The 27,421-nt window shown below is 44.1% G+C and overlaps 1 protein-coding gene across 6 annotated transcripts in view; it reads left to right on the top strand.

Annotated features, from left to right (window-relative positions):
• HIVEP1 (HIVEP zinc finger 1) overlaps positions 1–27,421 on the top strand; it is a 151,428-nt gene that overhangs the window by 94,272 nt on the left and 29,735 nt on the right. For 5 of the 6 annotated variants that reach the window (XR_008462395.1, XM_054164464.1, XM_054164467.1 and 2 more), the window contains exon 4: positions 13,529–19,455. Coding sequence is in view for 5 of the 6 variants with exons in the window: in XM_054164464.1 (XP_054020439.1) it covers positions 13,529–19,455 (5,927 nt within the window). In the remaining variant the exon portion in view is untranslated. The remainder of the gene's footprint in view (positions 1–13,528; positions 19,456–27,421) is intronic. The other variant, XM_054164466.1, reaches the window with a different exon arrangement.

Genomic DNA, 27,421 nt, shown 5'->3' with positions numbered 1-27,421 from the left:
CATGGAGCACTAGAACAGGCTTCCCAGAGAGGTTGTGGAGTCTCCTTCTCTGGAGACTTTCAAGACCCATGTGGATGCATTCCTGTGCGACCTACGCTAGATTCTATGGTCCTGCTCTGGCAGGGGGGGTTGGACTTGAAGATCTCCAGAGGTCCCCTCCAACCCCTAACATCCTGTGATACTGTAAACATCTCAGGCTGGGTTTGCTGGTGATGTTTGCTATCATAACCTTATCTCTTCACATGCTCATAGTCAACATGCTTTATCTTAACAGCACTTGATGGCGATTAGTTCTCTTAGTTTAGTACTAATGCTTCTGTGTAGATTATCATAGAATCACAAAATATCAGGTTGGAAGGGACCTCAAATATCATCTGGGCCAATCTTTCTTGGGAGAAGCATGGTCTAGGTCATATGCCCAGCAGCCTATCCAGCCAAAAAACCAGAGTTGGTAAATGGTTGTAATGCAGACACATCATATGAAGTCCATAGGGCTACTTAATACAGTGAATATTTTTAGGTTGTTTGCTGTTCTTGTGCTGACTTTCCTCTGTCTTTCAGTGAGGTGCTCAAGCCCTGTGAAAGTTTACAGTGGCTCAGGCTCTGCTGCTTTCTTATGTACATTATGCTGGGCAGGAAAATAACTCTTTTTGGAAGGAAAAAAAGAATTTACTTTGGTCAGAGATTTTCAGATGTGCTGAAATGTTGCATTTGGTACCTGTTCACGTATAGATGTTGGCATTTTGTAGCTGAGGCTCTAGTGTTACCTCAGTGGTCAGATGGTTATTGCTGTTTGATCTTCATGGTCTTCCTCATTGAACATGCTGTTTTAATGACTGAAAATCCACTGCTTGTTACATTCTTCACTCAAGCCAAGAAGCTAAATGCACAAAATGGGGCCAAGCTCTTAGAAAGCTTTTTCTTGGTCTAGCACAGGGTAGTTATGCCCTTATAGCCCATCAGAAGTCTCACCATCAAGGCTGTCTTGACATGAGTAGCCATGATTTGAAAAGAAGCTGTCAGAGAGACAGCCCCAGACTGCAGCTTGTCATTTACTCTTTACCTATCCCAAGGCCAAACAAGAGCTGGCAGGTTCTGGAGTCTGAGCTGAAACTGTATCACAAGGGAGCTCCCTGCTAAGTCCAAGGTGCATGCCTCTGGGCGAAGGTGTCTTCCTTACCTGATGCTAAAATGGTATTGCACAAGTCAGAGAGCTAATCCCCTCTGCCCCCGCTTAAGGATGTCACAGTATTTCATTGGCTGCATGAAGAGCAGCCCAGAGCACACCTTTGTGGCTACACCTTTAAACCTATAATTTCATGTGTGTCACTTGCTAGGTTCTGTGTGTTCCTGGGGAAGAACTTTCTGTGGTTTGAATTAACAAGCAGATAATTTCTGTATCTCTTTACCCTTGGTCAATCCAGAAATTTATTCTCCTCTTTCAGCTGTAGTGTGTCTTTGGAACTCACACACTGGTGAGAGATATGGTAAGATCATAGTATCAGAGTATCAGTCAGGGTTGGAAGGGACCACAAGGATCATCTAGTTCCAACCCCCCTGCCATGGGCAGGGACACCCCACACTAGATCAGGCTGGCCAGAGCCTCATCCAGCCTGGTCCAGACCTCCAGGGACGGGGCCTCAACCACCTCCCTGGACAACCCATTCCAGGGCTTCACCACTCTCATGGTGAAGAACTTCCTCCTCACATCCAGCCTGAATCTTCCCACTTCCAGCTTCATTCCATTCCACCTAGTCCTATCACTACCTGACATCCTGAGAAGTCCCTCCCCAGCCTTCTTGTAGGCCCCCTTCAGATACTGGAAGGCCATAATAAGGTCACCTCGGAGCCTTCTCTTCTCCAGACTGAGCAGCCCCAACTCCTTCAGTCTGTCCTCATAGGAGAGGTGCTCCAGCCCTCTGCTCATCCTTGTGCCCCTTCTCTGGACATGCTCCAGCACCTCCATATCCCTCTCCAGAACTGGAGGCAGTACTCCAGGTGGGGTCTCACCAGAGCTGAGTAGAGGGGGAGAATCACCTCCCTTGACCTGCTGGCCACACTTCTCTTGATGCAGCCCAGGATCTGATTGGCTTTGTGGGCTGCATGTGCACACTGAGAGTTCATGTTGAGCTTCTTGTCCACCAGCACCCCCAAGTCTCTTTCCTCAGGGCTGCTTTCTAGCCAGTCACTGCCCAGCCTGTATTTGTGCCTGGGATTGCCTCGACCCAGATGCAGGACCCTGCACTTGGTCTTGTTGAACCTCATGAGGTTGGCTTGTGCCCACCTCTCCAGCCTGTCCAGGTCCCTCTGGATGGCATCCCTTCCCTCCAGCGTGTCTGCTGCACCACACAGCTTGGTGTCATCAGCAAACCTGCTGAGGGTGCACTCAATGCCACTGTCCATGTCACCCACAAAGATGTTGAACAAGATGGGTCCCAGGACTGATCCCTGAGGGACTCTGCTTGTCACTGGCCTCCCCTGGGACATGGACCCATTGACAGCCACTCTTTGGGTGCAGCCATCAAGCCAGTTCTTTATCTATCTAGTGGTCCAGCCATCAAACCCATGTGTCACCGGTTTGGAGACCAGGATGTGGTGCGGGACAGTGTCGAAGGCTTTGCTCAGGTCCAGGTAAATGACATCAGTTGTTTGCCCCATGTGGGGTCTGAGGTGCCTCTTGCTCACTCCCACATCATCTTTTGTTTAAAATATAAACAGGCCTATTATTTCAAGAAGATATTAGTTGAAGGCAAGAAATACTTTTTCCTTTCCCCAGTTTTGCCTTCAAAGCAACAATTCACTCCTGTTAATATAGAATGAGTGGAAGCAGTAGACTTAAACTTTAACATTTGCACTAAATTGTACTAAATGATTAAATAACATTTTCATGTACTTAACTGTTGCATACTTTTGGCAGCCAGTAATGGGGATATTTCCTGGAAGGTATTTAATTGAAAACCAGTAAATGGCATACAAATAGATTAGCTATAAAGCAATTCCAGCCACATCTGTAGTGATGTTAAAGCACCTTGTGGGGAACAAATGGAAGCTTTTTGGACTGCTTTGGGTTTTTTTGAGGTGAGCTGAAGTGTTCACAGAATTTACTGATGTAATTTGATGGTAGAAGTTGTGAATGGGAAAAGGAGTTAATTAACAAGAAAAGCAGAAAAGCAGGATTGCTGGGGATCCTATTCCCTGTGCAGCCAGAGAGTCTTTCTGGCATGTGTTCTGATCCAGATGATATAATAAGATGAAGTCCTGTAGAAGCTTGTAAACAGTGAACAGAAGTACTTTGCAGACTTTCAACTTCATGTATTTCAACCTGAAAACAATGGCAATAGATTAAAACAGTGATAAAATGTCTATGATAAAATAGCTTCTGTTAGAAAGCAACTGGATTTGGGGACAAGGGGAAAGCAGTGGATATCGTATTTCACCTTAACAAGGCTTTTGACACAGTCTCCCACTATATTCATGTATCCAGGTTAGAGTGTGTCTGGATTAGGTGGACAATCAGAGGATTAATAAATCTGATTTCAACACATACAAATCTAAAGCCTTGCATCTGGGTGGGAGGAACCTCTGTGGGGAGACCAGCTGGGCACTGACTGGGGAGTAGCTCTGTGGAAAGGCTCTGGGGTTGTGGGTGGACAGCAAGCTGGGCTTGAGCCAGAAGCACACCTACCAGCAAGGGAGGCCTGCAGTTTTACAAAACTGTCTGTAGAGTCAGTTTCTGCCCCTTTCTTCTTCTCTCTCTCCCTTCCCAGCTGGCTCCCTTATCTTTGCTAATGTGTGGGAGCTGGGTCTGGAGCAGCCTGGCTGGGGCCTGGAGCTGGCAAGCTGATTTTAGCTGTGTCACACAGGCTTGGTAACGGGGGGGAGTAGTAGCAGGGAGGCATGGCAGGGGCATTTGAGGCCTGGGTCTTCAGCTTGGTTTGGTGAAGGTTGGTGTAATGGGTTGGGGCAGGTCCCCTCCCCACCACAGGCAGAAATAACGACTCAGGCAAACGGATTGCAAAAGTGATGAAAGTTTAAATAGAAAGCAGTGAATGTTACAGAAAACCCAAAGCGCAGTGACAAAGAAAGATCCCATCCCCACCTGAGGGTGCATGCAAAACCCCCAGGGCTCCTTCTTCCCCCTCCCTCTGCTGGGCTAGTCTCAGCTGGCCAGGCCTGAGACTGCCCATCCCCCTGTGGCCTTGGGCCCAGTCAGGCCCATGGCCGGGAGATCTCTCCCCCAGTTACCAAGTCTCGGAGAGGGAAGGAAAGAGGAAGTGCCAGACTCCGCACTGGATCTTATAGTGGTGCAAAGAATTATGGTAGGGAATACACAATTTCCTGTGTCCATCCCTCTGGGCTGGACTTCTGGACACAGGAAGTGAATGCACCAGGGGGGCACCCAGCTCAAACTACAACAGTTGGGAAAAGCTTTAGCTTAATGGGCTTCTGTGTTAAGCCCAGACTATGGATTTTGTGTATTTTATATGCTTTGAACTGCAGCATGTAGTTTGTGAATAGCACTTTCATTTAAACTTCCAGTAATATTCTGTGCTTCTATCCAATCCTGTGTGGAGTTTTTCTTTAACTACTTTGAGAAGAGTTAGCCTGTTTCGCTCCTGAAACTGAGACAGTTCCTCTACTCAGCAATCCTTAAACCATGTTTAGATATTGTGTCCAGTTTTGGGCCTCTCCAGTGCAGGAGGAACATCAAAAACCTGGAGTGAGTTCAGCATTGGGACACCACAACCATCAGGGCTGGACCACTTGCCCTGTGAGGAGAGGCTGAGGGACTAGGAGTCAGTCAGCCTTGAGAAGAGGTGGTTTTAGAGGGATTTACCATGTAGAGTCAGGCTCTTCACAGTGGAACATGGTGAGTAGATGAGAGGCAATAGGAAGAAGCTGAAGCAAGAGTGGTGTCCTGGCTTGTCCCCCACAAGGACAGTCAGTCAGACGGTCTAAGATGTCGCTCACAGGGGATGTGTAAGAGCTGCTGGAGGTTTCCAAGAGCCTACTGACAAAAGCCCTAAGAACCCTGGTCTAACCCTATAGCTGTCCCTGATTTGAGAAAGAGGTTGGCCTAGAGACTGGCTCAGGTTCCATCCCACTTTCAGTACCTTGCTATGAAATACCAATTTTTCCATTTGGGAAACTTTCTTAGTGGTAGATCTGCTGTGTGTGACTTCTTGCTGTGTGTGACTTCTTGCTGTGTGTATCAATATACATTTTCTCTGCAATTACTTCTAATAATATGTGAGCTTGAGGTACAGTGTTTTTATGGCCTTACCAGGGTGTGATGGTAGAGAGCATTAAAATTTAATTTGACTTTATGAAAATGTGTGCTGTAATTGAGGTTAATGGCACTACTCAAGTGAGTGCTGGTACCACATATTAACACGGGTGCACCTTCCCTGCAGCTTGTGTTAGTAGAACTTTTGCTATTTTGGTTAATAATAAGAATTTATGCTAATAAAATAGTCACTCCAATATGAATACCTGATGTGAAATGACCCTTAAGGAGGATTGGGAAATGTCTGGCTGACAGCCAGTAGCACACCTTTGATGGGTCATATAGCAACCTAGAGCTTAGTGTTGTCTGCTAAAAACACCCAAGAAAAATAATGGTGTGTTTGCAGGCAGCCTGCAATCACAGAATCATAAAATCATTATGGTTGGAAGGTTTTTAACCTTCTCAGGTCTAACGGTTAATCCAGCATCGTGGGGATACTACTGAACCATGTCCCTCAGCACCACGTTATACACGTCTCTTCGGTCCCTCCAGGGATGGAGACTCCACCACTGCCCTGAGCAGCCTGCTCCAGGACTTGAGAATCCTTTTGAGGGAGAAGTTTTTTTCTAATGTCCAGCCTAAACCTCCCTTGGTGCAACTCAGTGCCATTTTAGCTTGTCCTACCACTTGTCACCTGGGAGAAGCACTGCCCCTCATCTCACTACAGCCTCCTAAAGTTGCAGAATGAGATCTGCCCTCAGCCTCCTCTAGGCTAAACAATTCTGGTTCCCCTAGCTGCTTCTCATGAGACTTGTGCTCTAGACCCTTCACCAGCTTTGTTGTCCTTCTTTGGATACACTCCAGCATCTCAATGTCCTTCTTGTAGTGAGAGACCCAAGTATGAGTAAGGTAAGTCTGAAACCATGCTTACCTTAGAATCATAGAATCACAGAATCATAGAATGGTTTGTGTTGGAAGGGACCTCCAAAGATCATCTAGTCCAACCCCCCTCTGCAGTCAGCAGTGACATCCTGAACTAGATCAGGTTGCCCAGAGCCCTGTCGAGCCTCACCTTGAATATCTCCAGGGATGGGGCCCCAACCACCTCCCTAGGAAGCCTGTTCCACTGTTCCCCCACCCTCATAGTAAAGAACCTGTTACTAACATCCAATCCAAATCTGCTCTTCTCTAGCTTGAAGCCATTGCCCCTTGTCCTATCACCACGGACCTTGTCCATCCCTAATGCACTGGTTGTATATTTACTGATATGAACAAAAGGACATTGGTGTAGATGAACACTTGACCCAGTCTCTATCAAGCTGCTTTAGCCTTTGAATGTCAAATCCTCCTTTTTTTCTTTTTTTTTTTTAATTAATGAATGTCAAGTTGTGCTTTATGTACAGCTCAAGTGCTTTTTAAGGGTCTGCTCTGTTTGAACTGATGTTCTCCAGAATGTTTTCCTAACCATAGATTAAGCCTACTGAAAGAGGTTTTTCAAACATGGCTGCTAACCTGGAGTGCCCCAAGTTGTTTGACTTGCTTCCTGACCTCTGAAACGGGGAGTGACCACCCTGTGGCCAGCTCAAGAAGGCTGAAGTTAGGAATCTGAAAAATAAGACTTTAGAATTGTTGATGATTGACTTTCAAATCCTCTCAATTTGTGCTTAAACTTTAGCATGGCACTTGGGTGAATATTCAGATCTGTCTGTGGACTCGTTGACAGTAAGCATTTCCGTAGTCGTGTGTGCGGCTCGTGTAGTCAAAGGTCTTTGGAGAGGGGTTTGTGCTTTGGAAAAAAATGTGCTTTTTAGGAAAAGTATTTACAGCTGTTAAGACACATATAAGGCAGCATGAAGCTAAAGAGGTAATACAATACAAAATGAAAGTTTAGTTACTCCCTGCTGTGTTGAATGTAAGTTCTGGTGGCCTTATGTTTGCCAGCAAGACTTAACTTCTTTATCTCGTAATGATGCTCTTTACTTATTCATGGGTACAAACCCAGTGGGGTGACTTGTGAGTGCTTTTGGTAATTTTGGGGAAATCAAAAATAAACAGGTATTGGATGTCAGGAATTAAAGAGTATTTTGAATCTGTAAAGGCACTAGAAAGCTGAGCTTTAATCAGAATAAGATCCTTAATAATGTTCTGTCTCTTGAAAACCCTCCATGTTTGGATCACTACCATGGTTGGGTGCCAGGGTAATCTTTTAGTTATATGTTTGAGACCTAAATTAGTATTTGAATCCTTTCAGAAGAGGCTTGATCTTACTTGCTGTGCCCTGGGAGCCACATTTAGGAGCTAAAGTTTAGGTGTTTGGCTTTGAAAATCTCTCTGTATGTAAGCCTACAGTGATGATTTTAGTTCTGCGAGAGAAAGTGAGTATGTGATGGAAATGGTTTGTGTTGGAAGTGACCTTTAAAGCTCATCTAGTCTTACTTCCCTGCAGTGATCAGGGGCATCTTCAACTAGATCAGACTGCTTAGTGCCCTGTCCAACCTCACTAGGAATGTTTGCAGGGATGAGGCTTCTACCACCTCTTTCTGGGCAACCTGTGTCAGTGTTTCACCATGCTCAAGTCTTCTTTCTATCTAGTCTAAATCTTTTAGTTTGAAACTGTACCCCAATTGCCCTCTCACAAGAGGCCCCACTAAAAAGCCTGTCCTCTTCTTTCATATAGGCCCTTTAAGTACTGAAAGACCACAATGAAGACTCCCTGGAGTCTTCTCCAGGCTGAACCACCCCAACTCTCTCAGCCTGCACTCATAGCAGAAATGTTCCAGCACTCTGATCATTTTTGTGGCCTCCTGGACCTGCTCCAGCTGGTCCATGTCTCTCCCATGCTGAGGATGCCAGAGCTAGACCCAGCAGTGCAGGTGGGATCTTGCCCCAGAACAGAGCAGAGGGGCAGAATCCCCTCCCTTGACCTGCTGACCACACTGCTTTGGATGCAGCCCTGGATGCAGTTGGTTTCTGGGCTGTGAGCACACATTACCAGCTCATATCCAGCTTTTCATTCACCAGTGCTTCTGTGCAGGGCTGCTCTCTATCACATCATCTCCTGGCCTGTATACTGGAGATTGCCCCAGTCCAGGTGCAGGGCCTTGGACTGTAGGGACAAGGAGCAGTTGCTTGCACCATGTTTCACAGGGTAGCACTGAGGGAGGAGGGAGCTCACTGCCTTGCTTTGGTTCCCTCTTATTCTCTTTTTTCATTTCTAAGTGCAAACACGTAGGTCTGTTACGAGGGAAAGAGAGTAGGTGTTGTAATAACACGTAGGCTTGGAGACAGGCAGTTCTGGAAGTTACTTAAACAAAACCATTGAGATCATTTTGTCAAGACACTGTCTAGTGCACCAGTAAATACTTTGGAAGAGAAAATCAGATGGCTTATACCTTTCCTTTATTTGCTGCATGAGTTACTCTGCCTGATTGCTATCTACACCATTACACTTGTGTTCTTTTGCTCTATTTCCTGAGCACAGAGCAGAGTGAAGCAGAGAAATTACAAGTGAACAAAATCATGTTTAGAAACTTTTTCTTGTCATGTTTTGAGTGCAGAATTCATACTTGAAGCAAAAGAATTAAACAGAGAATCTTGATAGCAAAACAGAACAAAGCCAAGCAGGCAAAGCATGGAAGAGATGCTCTAGTAGTGTCCCTTATGAAAAAGATACCTTTTACACATCTGGTTGAGATGATAGCTCTGCTCAACAACACCACTTCACCACTTGAGAAAAAGGAGAGTTACCAGCCAGCAATGAGAAGGGCTTTGTGATTACAGAGGGAGAGGAGTGCATGGAGAGGTAAAGAGAGAAAGAAAAGCAGATCAACTTCTTGTTTTGTTTTGTTCTGTTTTTACATTCTCTTTGTTCAGTGGCAGCTCACTAATGTGGTTACAGAGCCCTGGCTAGTTACCATGCTCCTGGAAGGTTTTAGTTCCAAAAGGCAGAGGAGTGTTTAGCATTCTGGGATTGATGCTTTCTGCCAGTTCTGTTGTTGCTGCTGGAATTATTGATGGAGTTGATCTTTGTGCAGGCATGTAGCTGTAGATTAACAAACGTGTCATGGAATATCTTCAGCATAAACTGTGAATACAAAGCCAAGATCTATACACAAGGAACAAAAAGCTAAAAGGAAGCGAAATTAAGTTGTCAGGGATTGGGTTTTTTGCCCCTAGAAAAATGTGTTTGTTAGTGAACATGGGTTAAGTGATAAGGATTTCTAAATAGTTCAGGAGTAGTGTAGAATACAGGACTTAAACTAGTATTAAAAATTTGGTAAAGTCATTGTCAAGAAGAGGTTTTACAGGATTTCCTAAATGAGCACAGTGAATTCAACCCACAGCTCCACCTCTGGAGTCATAAAAGCTGCAGAAACCGTAGTTGTCATGATTCCTGTAGACTGCAGTTGTATTGGTATAGAAGCAGCACAGTCAGCGGTTCTGAAGGCTAAAGAAAATGACTTTGTCTACATGAAGCCACACACAACTTGCCTTTGTCTAGCCCTTCCTCTTCCCTTTTCAGTTTACCAAACAGTTTTTTATGGTTTGCTGTGTGTTGAACCATATTTTTTAAAAAGTAAAGCAGTCAATAGTTCATGGAAAATTCTGACCTTGTATTCATAATGGATCCACATTCTTAGTTACTTGGTTGGTAGATTTGGTGCATGTTTACTTTCTTCAAGGCTTCCTTATGAGGAGAGACTGAGGGAGCTGGGTTTCTTTAGTTTGGCGAGGAGGAGACTTGAGGGGTGACCTCATTCATGTTTATAAACATGTGAAGGGTGAGTGCCAAGAGGATGGGGTCAGGCTCTGCTTGGTGATGCCCAATGACAGAACAAGGGGCAATGGGTGGAAGTTGGGGCATAGGAAATTCCATGTAAACATGAGGAATATTTTTTCATTGTGAGGGTAACGGAACAGTGGAACAGGCTGCCCAGGGGTTGTGGAGTCTCTCTCTCTCTCTGGAGATAGTCCAGAGCCGCCAGGATGCGTTCCTGTGTGATCTGGTATAGGTGATCTTGCTCTGGCAGGGGGGTTGGAATAGATGTTCTTTTGAGCTCCCTTCCAGCCCCTAACATTGTGTGATTCTGTAATATGCTGCAATGCATCTCTCAGCTGTGTGGATTTTCAGGTTACTAGCATTGTGCAGCTTGAGTGTGTTTGTTCCTCTGCACTATATGGTTGAAACCCAGGGCTAGTAGCAATTTCATATTCTGAGGCATCAGGAAGCAGCACGTCATCTGATTGTTCAATTCCTGCACTAGAAAACACCTTAGTCTGTTTAGTGTACATCTGCCTGCTCAGATGTTCACAATTCCTGGCACTCCTTCCTTTGCAGCCATGTGTAATCTGCTCAGCTCTTCCTCTAGTGCTCTGCTACAGACACCGGCAGTGTGATTGGTGTGGAGGTGTGATTGTGATGGGATGAAAGCTGCAGTGTGTGCATAAAGGAGCCAAATTACTTACACTCAATTAAGGTGGCTGTGCTGCAGAGAGATCACCAAACCATGGCTAAAAGCAGCCTTTTATATAATTACCCTGTTATTTTCTCTTTGATTCGTGTGAAATTGGGTTTTGTTGTTACTGAAGAAAAAAGAATTGCAGTAGAGTATGAATTTTAAAGAAACCATCATTAATATTGATGATAGCTTACAAGTGTAAGCTTAACATAAGATAACTTACAAGATAATTTATAAGTGTAAGTTTAATTGTGAAGAACTGGAAAAGTCCAAAACATCATGATGGAAGACTGCCTGACCTTGACTATCTTCAGTCTAATATGAATAGGTTCATTTAAAGGTTAATAGAAAAATTGCTGCAGAAATGTCTTTCTGGATGCACGAGAGGAGCACAAAGTCCCCATAACTGGGATTTAGAGCCAGTAGTTCTGAGCATTTCTTTCATGGGAGTGCTGAATATGACAAGAGTCTGTCACTCTTAACCATTAAACTTCCTTTAGTAGGGTTGAGAAAGGAATAAGTCAGGTCCTGCAGACCTTCTACATTTACAATACGTTTGGTGTGTAGCTTTCAATCTTTCTGTTTGCCAGGAAACCTGAATATCCATTCACCCTAAACAAATATATTAAGTTGGCATCGAGCTGAAAACAGGATTCTGAGCTTCCAAGTATCTGTCATTAGTGTACATCTCAGTTGGGTTATGCTCAGGCACAAAGGAAACATAACATCTTCTTGCCTGCCTTTGCCTACTGGTCATTTTGCATTCTTTTCTGCTAGATAAGCTTTAGGCATTGCCTGGATTTACTTTTCATGTAGCAGGAATTTCACCCCGGACTCATCAGCTCTTGTCAGATGCGTTGGCTTTCCTCCCACCACAGTATAGAAGCCAGCTGGTGTTTGTGCAAGAGGATAGTCTTCATGCCACTCAAAAGGGGGCCATAGGGTTGATGGGTACTGGGAAGTCTGAGCTCTCTCCGCTTACCTCCTTATAAAGTGGATTGTAAGAATTCTGTCCCTTTATTGCATTGTCTTAAGGCTGTTCTTTGGTGAGGACACACCTCAAATACTGGGTTCAGTTTTGGGCTGCCCACTACGAGAGGGACATTGAGGTGTTTGAGCATGTTCAGAAGGGGCAATGAAGCATCTGAAGGGTCTGGAGCACAAGGCTTATGAGGAGCAGCTGAAGGAACTGGGGTTGTTTAGCCTGAAGAAAAAGAGGCTCAGGGGAGATCTTCTTTCTTGCTCTCTCCATCTACCTGAAAGGAGGCTGTAATGAGGTGGAGGTCAGTCTCTTCTACCAAGTAGCAGGCAATAGGACAAGAGGAAGCAGCCTCCAGTTGCACCAGGGGAGGCTTAGGTTGGATATTAAGAAAAATTTCTACCCCTACACCGTTCTCAAGCCCTGGAGCAGGCTTCCCAGGGCAATGGTGGAGTCACCATCCCTAGAGGGATTTAAAACCCATGTAGATGTGGTGCTGAGGGACAAGGTTTAGTGGTGAACTTGATTGTGGTAGGTTAATGATTAGACTTGATCTTTCTTTTTCAACCTTAATAATTCTATGATTCTATGAATCTCTTCATGAGTGACTCTGTGTGCAGGTAACCATACTACATGGAATTACTCAATACTACTTCCCAAAATGTGTGGGCAGCCGAACCTTTTCGCAGACATCATCCCTTTAGTCATATCAGACTCTTCCTCTGCTTGGAGTATTGGCAATCAGACACGGTTTTGGCTAACAGCCTAATGAATGAGTTGTGAATGCTTGAGAAATTTGATTTGTATCCATTTAATATTTGGCTTCCTCTGCACTGCTAATGACGATAGCTGAGGCGGTGGCTATAACTGAGTGTATGTTACAGAAGAAGTAAAACAAGTTAAATAATTAGCTAACAGATTAAATGTCACACTGTTGAGGTAAACTGAGGTGTGTTAGTAAACATCAGGTGTCTATTAAAAACCCCAGCTTGTAAGTGTCAGCACTGAATTTCAGTCTTTGTGGGATTTTTTTTGTTACGGAGGAAATTGGACTCTACAGACATACATGCTATAAATTTATTCTCCTGAATAATCTCCCAGTTCTTTTGCTCTTCACTACACTGCTGAAACTCTGCCTGCATACCTGCTTAAAATCAGCAACAAGTGTAGCTAGTAATGAAGTAATTCAAATTTAGTTGATTTTGTTTCGTGATGCACAAATAGAAAGTCATTTAAGTGTGACCGATTTTATTCATCTACAGTAGTTGCTCATCTGAAATGCTATTGAAGTTCAGTAATTGGAACTCTGAAATACAGCATTTGACAGATGGTGTGGGTGGTTGTGCCGTTTCCATGATAAATCTACTTACAAATATAACCATGAGGAAGTTGTCTTCATTCCTTGACTACAGCAACACAGAGATGGAAAAAGTGAGAAACAGGACATGAAAATGGATTTGTGTCTTGGTTCCTCGTTTTCCTGCTATGATGATTTGAATTTTTAAACAATTGGAAGAAAGAGATTTCTTCCTACTTTGTCTGAAAAGGAGCTGCTATAAATGCTAAAATATTCCTGCAGTAGCCTTTCTTTTCTTACATTTCTTTTGAAGCTTTTCATACAGTGAATTACTTGGGTAATGTCTTACAGCATCAGTTAAAAAGCCTTGCTCTTCTGGAGGAAAACAAAATAGATCTTTGCTAAGATACATTCACTGTTGAAAATAATGTTGGAGGCTGGAGAGATGGACAGTTCCATTGCCCCAGGGCTTGCTACTGAAACTTAAGAGCTGATAAAATGGCATGAATAAAAATACGCTGCATTACCCCATGTTAATATTCTTTTTTATTCTCTTTGTGTTTTAGCAGAAATCACTGATGCTGGTATTAGAGGAACCCAAGACACAATTAAAGGTGTAAAAAGAAAAAAGATTGTGACTGAAAACCATTTAAAAAAAATACCAAAATCACCTTTGAGAAGCCCTGCTGAAACCAAGGTTAAGCAAAGTGTAGACCCTTCACCGCTAAAAGCTCTTCCAGATGCCTCCAAACACACCACGGCACAGGATCACCTGCCCTTGCAAAATGGAAATCAATGTACCAAACAGAATGGGGGAGCTCTTAGTAGTGAGATAAGTCTCGAAACAACCAAATCTGAGACATCAATGCAGACAAAGCTTTCTGTGACACATCAGTCCTTAGATTTGGGTAAACAGGCAGGGGAGGACACTGCTGTAAGCCGCCTGAACTCACCAGAGAAGAAGTCTCTCTCAAACTCCTCATCAAGTAAAACAAAGACTGACAGTAATGAATGTATTAATTTTGTTGATTGCAGTACGTCGTCCCCATGTACACGTACTGCGTTCGATGTCTTACTAAAAGCTATGGAGCCTGAACTGAACACCTTAACACAAGAGTGCCCCCCTTATGGGATGCAGATAGAGAAACTCAGACCAAATAAAACTGTAAACACCTCTTCTAGTCTCACGTCCAATACTATGAGTGTCCAGAATCAGTCCACATTGTCACAGCACGAGTCTGCAAGTGGAGCTCACTACTATCCCTGTTCATTAAACAATGTGCATGTAGCAGCAACGGTCAAGACTGGACAAGCACAAGGCCAGTCGGTTTCTCATTCACAGGACCTTGTTACTAAAACCAGTCAGCAAAATCCCCAGGTTGTTATGTGTCCAAGCTTCACTAGATCTCTGGTGCAACAGCAAAGTCAAGAAAACTCCAAGCTCCAGCAGATATACAGCATAGCAGTAACTTCTTCTGTTGTTCACACCTCATCTTCCACTGCAACTCAGGTTTTCGCTCAGAACCAGTTAGTAGCTAGCTCTTCACCGTTGTCAATTAGCACATCGAGTTCAACACACTTGTCTATAGGTCCTGTGTATAACTCAGCCCAGATAACATCAGTTGTAAACCACGGGGTAGAACAGAAGCCTAAAAAGCTAGGGAAATACGTCTGCGAGTACTGCAATCGGGCCTGCGCCAAGCCCAGCGTTCTCCAAAAGCACATCCGATCCCATACGGGAGAGCGACCGTATCCTTGTGTGACCTGTGGGTTTTCTTTTAAAACCAAAAGCAATCTGTACAAGCACAAAAAGTCTCATGCACATGCTATCAAACTTGGACTTGGCCTACAACCAGATTCAGGTGGTCTCTTCTTATCCCATGACTCAGACAAAGCACTTAGCATTCATTCAGATGCGGAGGAAAGTGGTGAAAGTGAAGATGAAGGCACTGCTGATGAAAGGCAAGACGATCAGGAGCTGGAACCTGCACAAATAGTGAAAGGTGTTTCAAATACAGAAACACTGCAGAAAGGAAGCCCTGTTCCGTTAAACAACCCAGACTGTATAGCAGGGGACTCTTCATTACATGATGCAGAACCTCAAGTAAGGGCAGCTTTACCAAAAGTAGTAGTTCATCCTGTAAATGTCTCTCCATTAAGGGCTGATAGCCCAAAAGTTACAGAACCAGCACCGGAGCTTGCTGCAGCACAGAGAAAAGGAGATTTTAAAGTGACAGCTCTTCAGTCAAATTTAACACATACAGCCTCAGTCAAGGAGAATGACATAAAGCAACATCAGAAACCGGACACAGGCCTGTTAGAGGACCAGCTGGGATCTGCAGTAGGAGCAATGCATGCTCAGCTCCAGAGACAACAGGCAACTGATGGTTCCCAAGATCAGCAGGGAAAATGTCTTTTGAGCCCTAGAAGTTTAGGTAGTACTGATTCTGGGTATTTCTCTCGTTCTGAAAGTGCCGATCAAACTATGAGCCCACCAGCTCCTTTTGTAAGAGGATTGTTGACCTCTGAGAAAGAGTCAAACAAAAACCTGCCCTGTGTGCCACGAGCAAGTGGCATGGTAGCATCAGTGGTACAGACTGTTTGTGCTGAAAAAAATCTGATCCTTTCTGGCCAAATGCGACCTCCTATGGCAACAAAAACTCTTGAGGAACGTATCTCAAAATTAATCTCTGATAATGAAGCTGTTGTGGATGACAAGCAGTTAGATAGTGTGAAACCAAGGAGAACTTCTCTTTCAAGAAGAGGAAGCATAGATTCACCAAAATCCTACATATTTAAGGATTCTTTCCAGTTTGATTTAAAGCCTATGGGAAGAAGAACTAGCTCGAGCTCTGATATACCAAAGTCTCCTTTCACACCCACTGAGAAATCAAAGCCAGTTTTTCTTCTTTCTGTGCCATCCCTTGACTGTTTACCTATAACACGAAGTAATTCCATGCCTACTACCAGCTACTCAGCAGTACCTCCAAATGTAATACCTCCCTCTCATCCCCTTCGAGGAAGTCAGTCATTTGATGATAAAATTGGCTCTCTGTATGACGATGTTTTTGTATCAGGACCTGCTACTCCACTGAACCAAGGCGGGCATCCTCGGCCCCTTGTTAGACAGGCAGCAATAGAAGATTCTTCCACTGGTGAAAGCCAGGTTCTCGGACCGATGCGGTCTGTAGAAGAAAATTATCTGGGGTGCAATTTATCAAATGAATCTTTGTTACAAAGAAGCAAATCCCTGGCACAGGGTTCAAATTTAGAAAAAACAAAGAAGTCCCCTCAGGTGCGAGGAACAATGTTTGAGTGTGAAACCTGCAGAAACAGATACAGGAAACTGGAGAATTTTGAAAACCACAAGAAATTTTATTGTTCAGAGTTGCACGGACCTAAAACCAAAGCAGCAATCCGAGAGCCTGAGCATAAAACTGCGCCAAACAGTACGCAGCCTCAAATTCTACACTACAGAGTCACTACGTCAACGGGGGTCTGGGAGCAAACACCCCAGATAAGGAAAAGAAGGAAAATGAAAAGCGTTGGCGATGATGATGACCCCCAGCAAAATGATATGAGCGTACCCTCAAAGAACACAGAAGGCCAAAGCAAGCCAGCAAATTCTTCCAGTCTGTCAAAACACAGTGCAATAACAGTGGTAGGGCCACAGCAGCCAAGCAACCTTCTACTTCAGAGTTCCCAAATTCAGCTTGTGGCTCGAGGCACAGATCAGACTACTGAGACAAAGACGACTCCACTCATTGAGAAGCAAGCAAGTACAGCTGTGCAGGAAAAGGTGGAGTTGAAAAGACAAGGGACTGGCATTTCAGTGATACAGCACACCAATTCACTGAGCAGAAATAGCTCATTTGAGAAATCGGAGTCATTTGAAAGAGTATCACCCTCATCTTCTCAGGAGCCCAACAAGGCTGCAAAGCACCATTCTTTGAACACAATGGTAATCCAAGAGGACAGACATTCTCATCTGAATACCCCACAGCATCGTCAACCCCTGTCATCAGAAGCACCTAGAGGGGAAGTTCAGGGAAGCCAAATAGTTCCTAATGAGAGAAGTGTGCCACTGCAGCCATCAAGACTCGTTCGCCAGCATAACATCCAGGTTCCTGAAATACTGGTCACAGAAGAGCCAGACAGGGATCAAGAAAACCAGTGCAGTGATCAGGAAAAGACAGAAAGGTTTAATTGGCCACAGCGCAGCGAAACACTGTCAAAATTGCCAACAGAAAAGCTTCCGCCAAAGAAGAAAAGAATTCGCTTGGCTGAAATGGAGCATTCTTCTGCTGAATCAAGTGTCGACTCCACGCTTTCCAGAAGCCTAAGTCGGGACAGTAGCTTGTCTCATGCTTCCAGTTTCTCGACTTCACTTGATAAAGATGAAACTTTGAAGGCTGAGAACCCTTCCAAAGCAGAGCCTGTTGCTAAGTCATTAGAATTCCTCATGATTCCTGCTGGCTCGCACACACTGACGCTGCCTGGACCTCATTACCGTGAAATGAGACGTGCCGCCTCAGAGCAAATCAGCTGCACGCAGCCATCTATGGAGGTTGTGGACTACAGGAGTAAGTCTTTTGACTGTGGAAGCATGTCTCCATCAAAACCTGTCCCAGTTGTGGAGATAGCCGCTCCAAAAGTATCATCTGCAAATGGAGTTACTGGACATGTGCCTTTGCTAGAAAGGAGGAGGGGGCCATTTGTAAGACAAATATCTTTAAATATTGCTCCAGAAAATCATCAGCCTCAAGTTAAGTCAACTTCTTCATTTCAGCCAGCTCATGTGACAGATGTGCCCACCGGGCCTTTGCACAGGCTGTCCACCTCTGGCAAGTCTGCAGTGGAATTTCCTTCAAGTCCTCAGCATTCACAGCCTCACTCCAGGCCTCACTCAGCAATTCAGAATTGTAATCCTGTTAGCCTGTCGGCGGTTCAGCAGCCTGTAGATCACGTGTTCAGTAATCAAGGACAGCTATCCACGACTCACCAGGCTTCCCAGACATCTACTAAAACATCAGCCCAAGGGGAACAAGGGAGCACGTCCACACTTTCTTGTCGTCCTGATGAAAAAAAGGATTGCTTTGCTCCAAAGTATCAACTTCATGTTAAAACACTGCATATAGGTCAGCCATACTCTTCTAAACTGCTCAAAAATACTTTGACTCAGGCTGCTCCAAGTCAAGTTGCGGTGGACCAGAATGCATCCTCCTTTGAACTGCAGGCTAAACTGTCTGACATGTCTAATCCATACTCTGTGCCTCCTCTAAAGCAGATTGTCCCTAATAACTGCAGCAGTCAAATCCACCAGATCTCTCCCTTTGTGGTTCCCGTCCGGATTCACAGCAGCATGCCGTCTTACGGCTTTGCAACTGTTACACCTCTGCCTCACATTCTGGTGACTCGGGATCAGGTAAATCAGTCTGTTTGCAAAACAAATGTTGTCACGGTGCCAGCGCTCGAAGGCAAAACTCAGCTGCCAAATTCTCACAAAGACCATCAGAGGACTTTGCCAAATTCATTTGAATTTGAAAATTCACAACCAGAAAGCGGAACCAGAAATTCACCTTTGTCAAACTCTTTGACTATTATTCAGAAAGTGCCAGTTAGTGGACTGTTCCCTCAACCAGAAGCTACAGCATCAAGTAAACGAATGCTTTCCCCAGCCAACAGTTTAGATATTGCCATGGAAAAACAGCAAAAACGTGTTAAAGATGAGAGTGGAGCTGCCTGCATGACGGATGCTAGACCACTGCATTCGCTGAGTATTAGATCTAATGATCCTACTGGTAAGCAAAAGAAACCAGTTTTGGTAAGACAGGTTTGCACCACAGAGCCTCTTGAAAATCACCTCTTAGATCCTGATGGTGTTCCACAGCATGAGAAGAGCAGCAAAGCCAGTACTTCAGACCTGCTGTTGCCAGACCGTCATTCATCTGATGCTGGGGTTTCAGAAACCCTAAAGGAGTCACCAGAATCTGAAGACCTTAAGTCATCAGCATCGCCAGTATTTGTAGTTAGAAAACCATCTGAGTTGTCTCCAGTGAATAATCAAAGTTCTCTTCTCAAGGCTGCAAGTAGCAGTCAAGAAAGAAGGTCACCAGGTAATGGTAGTGAAAGCAACCACATCAACAGCCAGGGCCAAGCAAAGCCTGTAACTACTCTGGCTGCCATGAATGCAGGAGAAATGCAGAGATTGTCATTTCCAAGCCTCAAGACCACAACAAGTTTTACCTGGTGTTATCTCCTGAAGAGAAAACCATTGCATCTGCTGCAAAATGATCAGAAAATCTCAGCCTATTCTACATGGACCATCAGTCCCAACAATCCCAACCCACTTGGTTTGTCAACAAAGGTAGCTCTCTCCCTCCTCAATTCCAAACAAAAAGTTGAGAAACCGCTGTACACTCAAGCAAGAACTACTCATCCCAGGTCTGATGTGTTGGTCTATTCAAGCAAGTGGAAGAACAGCTTAACCAAGGTACTTAAGCTATGCTTGATGTGCACTGATGGTTTACAGAGGATTTGCTTTGGGATGATGCTTGTTCATACTTTAGAGTGCAGTACTCCTGACCTATATCATAATATGTGCTTATTTATTTTAGTTAGATCAAGCTGCTAAATAGATCTTAATTCTATTAAGAAGCCTGTTCAAAAGGATTTAGGTCTTTTCATGGAAATCAGTTCCTGGATTTAAAGCTGAATATGAAGCTTTCGTTGTGGCAGGAATGTGTTTGGCTATGTTTTAAAGGCAACTGGTAGGTCAAAAATAGTCTGGATATAAATACTTGTTGAGCACTTTTAACTTAAACCGGGTTAACTTAAGGTCATAATTGTGCATTTTGCCTTAAAAGTCAGCTGGTGTTTTCTGTTCTACAGTTCTGTTATAAAGGAGTGCTTAGCCCAAACAGGTGACCATCATGAAAGTATTTCTCACCATCACTGATCATCTAACTGTGAGAGGAGCAGTGTACTGCTTCCCTTCTCCCACCTAGGTTAATCAGTGGTGTGAAATACTGACAAAAACAGCAAAGTTGAAATTAAAATTACAGCTGTCACATAACCCCTGACAACTTCTTGGACTAATACAGCTCCAACGATGACGTTAAACCTTGTGCAGTGGAATGTATTCCAGGCAATGTTTATGACCCACACAAACCACTGCATCATTCCAGAGTCAGATGTGGCAGAGCAAAGAGGTCACTTGGTACTTCCTCATCTGTCTTGTGGCTGGACACATGATCAGTAGTTCACTCACTGGACAGGTTTGTTATGGACAGGTCCAAAGCTGTGCTGGTTTGTACTGGATTTGGTGTTCCTTAGTGATCGAACCGTGTCTGTGAATGGTGGTTCTCTGTCCTGTACTATGCTAAGAACTGTCCATGTCTATTTAATGGACCCAGGACTAGCTTTTATCATATTAGTATCAGTCAGAGTTGGAAGGGACCACAAGGATCATCTAGTTCCAATCCCCCTGCCATGGGCAGGGACACCCCACACTAGATCAGGCTGGCCATTCCATACCACACTTAACAGAACCAGCACAGGACTCCTAACTGGCTATTATCCTCCTCTCATATTAATACCTTCCCCACCTTTTGTACCTCAGTGTTGATGTCTTCTCTCTCAGGCTTTGTGTGTTAAACACTTGCCCCTGATGTTGTCCCACCTAGTGAAGCTGTGAAGCTCTCTGAAGCATACTGTTCTTTCTTTGCTGTGTCCACTGTGGCTTTGATGCAAAACCTCTTTTTGCCCCACAAATGGGGCTTTAGCCATGGACCTCTACAGAATCCATCAGGACACAGAAATGTTTTGGGGCAGGGGAGTAAAACAACCACAGTTTGTCCCAATCCTGCAGTCTGCCATAAAAATAAAGTTCCATAAACAAAAGTTGCCAGGCATTGGGCTGGGAATTGGGGTTTGTATGGCCAGCAAGTGCTCTGGAGGAGAACATACCACAGCCCTGAGAAAACGTAATTATGTTGACTTTGAGTGACAGAGATGACTGCTGTCAAAGGTCATGCTGGTATGCTCTCTGTGTGCTGAATGTTTTGCTAAGATATAAAGTCATCAGTGGGGAAAAGAGCAGTAGGATGAGAAACTCTGAGGGGAAGAAATAGTTTCAGAATTACAGCAGGAGCTGAGAAGGTGGAGTAAAACCCATCAGGCCAAAATAGCATTAGAGTTAAACCTGATGACACTGAAATTAGTGGGAGACTTTGCTAGCAGAGTTGTAAGGAAAATTGGTCCATCACTAGGGGTTAATGTTCACAATAGGGACAGGGGAGTCCTGTAAAACTTTATTTGAATAAAGGGGGAGTCCGTGGGACAAAAACCACAGTATCACAGTATCACCGAGGTTGGAAGAGACCTCAAAGATCATTGAGTCCAACCTGTCACCACAGACCTCATGGCTAGACCATGGCACCAAGCGCCACGTCCAATCCCCTCTTGAACACCTCCAGGGACGGTGACTCCACCACCTCCCCGGGCAGCACATTCCAATGGCAAACAACTCTCTCAGTGAAGAACTTTCTCCTCACCTTGAGCCTAAACTTCCCCTGGTGCAGCTTGAGACTGTGTCCTCTTGTTCTGGTGCTGGTTGCTAGAGAGAAGAGAACCCCCCTTCAGGTAGTTGTAGAAAGCAATGAGGTTTCCCCTGAGCCTCCTCTTCTCCAGGCTAAACAATCCCAGCTCCCTCAGCCTCTCCTCGTAGGGCTTGTGCTCAAGGCCTCTCACCAGCCTCGTTGCCCTTATGGGCAAATCCCTCTGCGCTCTCTCAAATAGCTGGATTCTGTGTTAGTGCTGTGCCTGAACCTGACTGGTTCCTCAGTTTATTTAAACTTTCATTACTTTTTCCAGCCCCTCCCTCATATGCTTCCTGAGATGGTCTACTTAAATAGTGCTAGAGAGATTTGAAGATGTAGATTTTTTTTTAGGTACATAGTCAAGTGATTCTATTCAAGGCAAGTACCACTTTAGTTGTGTCATTGACTCATGGTTGGTTTATTTTTAACTAGCAGTCTATCAGAGGAAATTCTCTGATAACAAAGCTACTGCGTGCCTCTTGAAGAGCAGATTTTGTCTACAAACAAATTCTGTTTAGAATATAAATAATGGTTAATAATATTTTGAAAAATATTTTGACAGCACCCTTTCAAACACTCTAGGAGTACTTAAATGGTTGTAATAGGCAGCTGTCAGGTACATTTACAGTGCTTCTGCCACAAAAGAATCACAGTTACTAATCTTCAGTCTTTCTTGCTGCTGTTGTGAATGAAGCACAGGAGCATGGTGAGAATGAAGAGTTCTTAAGCTCTGCTTGCAGCTGATTTACAAGCTTTGCTCAGAGCCATTATGAAGGAAGAAAGTGTAGTGAGAAAGCACCAATTAAAGTTTAATTGACATCTCAGATTGAATGAGCAAGGTACAGGATGGCAGATATTAAGCATTTCAAAGACCTGCTATGACCTAATACCTCCAGAGTTTGTTTGCCTTGCCTTTTAATGATTCAGGCAGCAGGATTTCAGCCGCTTTCCAGGATGCTGATGCTGCTGTTACAATATACCTTTGTATTACCAGTCTCCAGTTAGACCTGCTGATGGCATAGTCGATGCCAATGTGGAAACTTCCTCACAGAAGCCACGTGTAAAGGAAGCAAAAGCTGGAGTTTCTCATTCTGTTCAGGCCCGGTAATCCTACCATTCTTTTCTGTTTGAGATTGAGTCTAGAAAGAGTTGGAGTTCCTTTTGGATATGAATCATAGAATCAACAAGGTTAACACTCCATTAAGAGAAAAATAAAAGTAGCCAAACAAAGGTAACAACAGATTAGCAAATAATTAAAAAAGATAGTGATCAATTTCCTTCCTAAAAGCTTGGTGAGTTCCTCAGTTCCTTCAGGAACCACAGTTCAGATTAGAGGGCTCTGAGCGTTGTGTTTGCTCAAGTAGTTTGCACTTTTTAACTCTGACCTGTCACAGAACTCTTTAAGTGCTGATATAATCTGATTTATAAATAATAATGAAAATGCAGCACTCTTGTGCCTGACTTCCTCTCTTGGAGTCCCTTTCCAGAGTGATATGGTGTAGTCTGCTCATGGGGCTTTAACTGCTGGTCTTCTCACCAAGATAAAGTGACTTCCTGAACAGTTGCTGGATTTCCCCCCAGAGCTAAGTTGTGTTTACAGAGCTCTCATGCTGCTGCATAACTGCTACTAATCACTGTCACAAAAAAGGCAATTCTTTCAACAATAGATGCCATGGGAAATGAATAGACACGTGAATGAAATGCAAACAATAGGGAACCCTGGGGCTGTGTTTGCTCTTCACAATTGGCTGCTCAAAGGCAATAGGTGAAGTTGCCATGTTCTAGTGATTCAGAGAACAAACCACAAGATGTTACTGTGAAAGAAGCTCCTGGAGTGGGAACTTCACATTAAAATCACAGAATGTTAGGGGCCAGAAGGGACCTCGAAAGACCATCTAGTCCAACCCCCCTGCCAGAGCAGGATCACCTACACCAGGTCACAAAGGAATGCATCCAGGTGGGTCTTGAATGCCTCCAGAGAGGGAGACTCCACAGCTTCCCTCAGCAGCCTGTTCCAGTGTTCTGTCACCCTCACAGTGGAAAAAAAGTCTTCATCATGGAATTTCCTATGCCTCAGCTACCACCCATTGCCCCTTGTTCTGTTATTGGGAATCAGCAAGCAGAGCCTGACTCCACCCTCACCCTTTACGTAGTTATAAACATGAATGAGGTCACCCTTTAGTCTCCTCTTCTCCAAGCTAAAGAGCCCCAGCTCCCTCACTCTCTCCTCATAAGGAAGATTTTCCACTCCCTTAATCATTTTTGTGGCTCTGCACTGGACCCTTTCAAGCAGTTCCCTGTCCTTAAACCGAGTAGCCCAGAACTGGACACAGTATTCCAGGTGCAGCCTCACCAGGGCAGAGAATCTCTCTTCACCTACTAACCACAGCCCTTCTAATACACTTCAGAATGGCATTAGCCTTCTTGACCATAAGAGCACACTACTGGCTCATGAAATGTAACAGGAGGTTCCCCTACATGGAAGAGGCTTCCTTTCTCTTCCTGAGGCTTCCTTTCTCTTCCTGAGGCTTCCTTTCTCTCCCTGCTCCTTTTATTTTATTTTTCTCTTTATTATTATCTTTCTCCAGTTTTCCTTACCTGAAGTCAATGGCATTGTATCAGGAGCCCTTCACAGAATCACAGACTGGTAGGGGTTGGAAGGGATCCGTTGTGATCATCTGGTGTAATCCCCTTGCTAAGAGGAGGGTCACCCAGAATCACATCCAGGTCGATTTCAGATCTCTTCAAATAAGGAGACTCCACAACTTCCCTGGGCAGCCTATTCCAGTCTTCTGACACCCTCATAAAGAGGTTTTCCCTTATGTTTAGGTAGAACTTACTCTATTCTGGTTTCAGAGAATCACAGAATGTGAGGATGGATATCACCTGGACCAATCTTTCTAGGTCATAGTGTAGTTTCACATGGCTCAGCACCCTGTCAAACCGAGTCTTAAAACTGAGCAGTGTAGGGGAATCTACTGCTTCTCTCATGTGATTATTCCAATGCCTAAGTGCTCTCACTATGAAAAACTTTCTTCTGGAGTTCAATCAAAATCTCCCTAGGAGTAACTTGTACTCATTACCTTTTGTCTTTTCCATGTGACTCCTTCTGAAAAGAGAGTCTCCATCCTTCTGGTAGCCACCCTTTACATACTAGTACCTGGTAATAAGATCTGCTCTGTCTTCCCTTTGCCAGGCTAAAGAGCCCCAGGTCTCTCAGCCTTTCCTCATCAGAATGAGGCTCCAATTCCCTCATCCTCTTTGTAGCCTCCACTGCACTCTGCAGTGGTTCCTTCTTTCTTTTGAACTTGAGAAACCAGAACTGGACACAGGATTCCAGATGTGGAGGGGGAGCAGAACCTCTATCAACCTGCTGGCCACACTCTTCTTCATGCATCCCAGAATACCATTGGCTTTCTTGGCCACAGGAACACATTGCTAGCTCACGGTGAACTTGCCCACCAGAACTCTCGGGTCCTTTCCCCTAAGAGCTTCCTCAAGCTCCCACACTGCTGTTGGCTCCCCTCTCTAAAGCAAATCAGTAACATGGGCAGTACCACAGGATAAAGGTTTTCAGGCAAGAACAGACTAAAGAATGGAAAATTTCTCCTAACTGGAAAGCTTTCCTTTCTTGGACGATGTGCCACAACAGTCCAGTTCACCACTGGAAAGTAGTTAAATGAAGATTTTTATGTGTAAACTAGTGAAAGTTTGAAGATATTAAAAACATTCCCCTCAAGTGGCTATGTGCCAGTGAGAAAAATGTTTAATGAATATTCTAATCTAAAATTGATGACTTTTATGATTCTGGTTGTGAGCATTTTTGTTTCCAAGGGAGGTTGTAAAGCACTAGAAGCATCTACTGAACTCTGGGCTCTGGGCAGCCTTTTTCAAACAGGGTTTTTTCCCCAGTTTCATACCAGTAATTTAAGACAGTGGAGGTAAATGTGAGCAAAGTGAGTAAAGTAGAAATGAATCATGGTCCTTGTCGCTGTGAGAGAAAAGAGAGAATGCTGTGTTAGAAATAGAAGGTGTTAATTGTGGGGAGGAACATTTCACAGCACTGAATGGTCAAGTTCTCTTTGGCATCATTTTGGAATGTTTCATAAAAACTCAAGTGACTGCTGTTTCATTGTCTGTGGATGTGATTTGGGTGACATAAACTTGGGGGTTTCAATTAGAGGATCTCAGGAACAACAGCATTTTGCATGTTTAAGACACTGAAGGAACTGCTAAAATAGCATGTAGGCAGTGAATTAAAGTACATCATTGGGTAAATAGTAATTGGAACACCTCTCTTACTTCTGCTTGTATAACTGTGTAAAAAGAAAGAAGGGGCATGGGAAAATCCAGAGGTATTCAGCCTTGTGTTTGTTTATGCACATGGTGCTTGTGTGAATATACAGTTTATTATAATGCTCTTTCACTACGGGCTAAATACTCTGGAATAATTTTTTCCTGTGTCTTTTCATTCTTGAAAATTAAACCTGGAAAGAACATTTAATATTCAAGATTGAAAGATCAGGCACTCAAAGGATGAATTATTCTAGCTGCTGGGGGACAGTTGTGTGGCATTGGGTTTATTGTATGCATTCTGTATTTTCCACTGCTCGTTTCTTGCTAAATTACAAATGTCACTGTGTGGCTGGTTTGCAGTGGAAACAAAAGCAATTCACATGCCAGGCAGTGCCAGGAACTAAGCCATGGCTGAGTTGCAGTTACTGAAGTAGGCCCCACTTCTGGTATCTCTCATCCACATCATCTCCTTTCACCTTGTATGAAGTGGGTAGATTTAGATTGGATGTTAGGAAGTTCTTCTTCATGAGGGTGGTGAGACACTGGAACAGGTTGCCCAGGGAGGTGGTGGAAGCCCCATCCCTGGAGGTGCTTAAGGCCAGGTAGGATGAGGCCTTGACCAACCTGATCTAGTGGAAGGTATCCCCTCCCATGGTAGGCTGTTGGAACTAGATGATCTGTAAGGTCCCTTCCAACCTAAACCAGTCTGTGAACGAATGAATGAATGCTTTTACTCTGATCTGTGTTCGTTCCCCATCAGCCACATTTCTCATTAGGTGAGACTTAAAGGTGGTGGTTGAGACTCCATGGAGGGCTATGGACAAAGACTGGATGTCAGAATGATGTCACTCTCCAATATATGTAATGACCAGTGTAATCATCAGTCAGCCAGTGAAGCCATTCCTCTTGCCCAGAATTCATAGTCTCATAGAATGTTTTGGCTAGAAGAGACCTTTCAGATCAAGTCCAACCATCAACCCAGCACTGCTAGATCACCACCAAACCGTTCTTCTCAGAACATCATCTATACCTCTAAATCCCTCCAGGGATGGTGACTCCAGGATTTCCCTGGGCAGTCTCTTCTAGAGCTTCCCCTTTTGGGAAGAAATTTTTGTTAATAGCCAATTCAGAGGCTTACAGCATTGAATTTTACAAACAGAAAACATAAGGCCAGACTTTTTTCCCCTCTCATCATTTTATTCACTTATAATAATGATCAAATGTGGTAAGTGTGCCAGCTACGTGGGTAGAGCAGTTTATAAATACAAAAGTAATAATTGCTGGCTAATTGGATCATTCTTGCATTGTTGCCCATTTTATAAATACTCTACACTTGGAAGGAGTAGATTTTAATTGGCAAGTGCTGGAGGAACTCATCCTCCTTTAAAAAAAATAAAATCAGGGGAAATGGGGAAAATGTAGTTTGGTTCTGCTAGACAAGTGGTATGCTTTTTGTATTGCAGTTTGGGAATTAAGTGTGGAGTCCTGCTTTGGAAGTGCTCCAGAGCCCCTGTTAATAACCTCACCAAATATGGAGCAGTCAATTTCCACATCAAAACAGGG

Source organism: Dryobates pubescens, chromosome 9 (genome assembly GCF_014839835.1).
Source record: "Dryobates pubescens isolate bDryPub1 chromosome 9, bDryPub1.pri, whole genome shotgun sequence".
In the NCBI taxonomy this organism is placed as follows: Eukaryota; Metazoa; Chordata; class Aves; order Piciformes; family Picidae; genus Dryobates; species Dryobates pubescens.
Note: the sequence above shows the minus strand (reverse complement) of the source record. Positions and strands in the feature narration are given on the sequence as shown.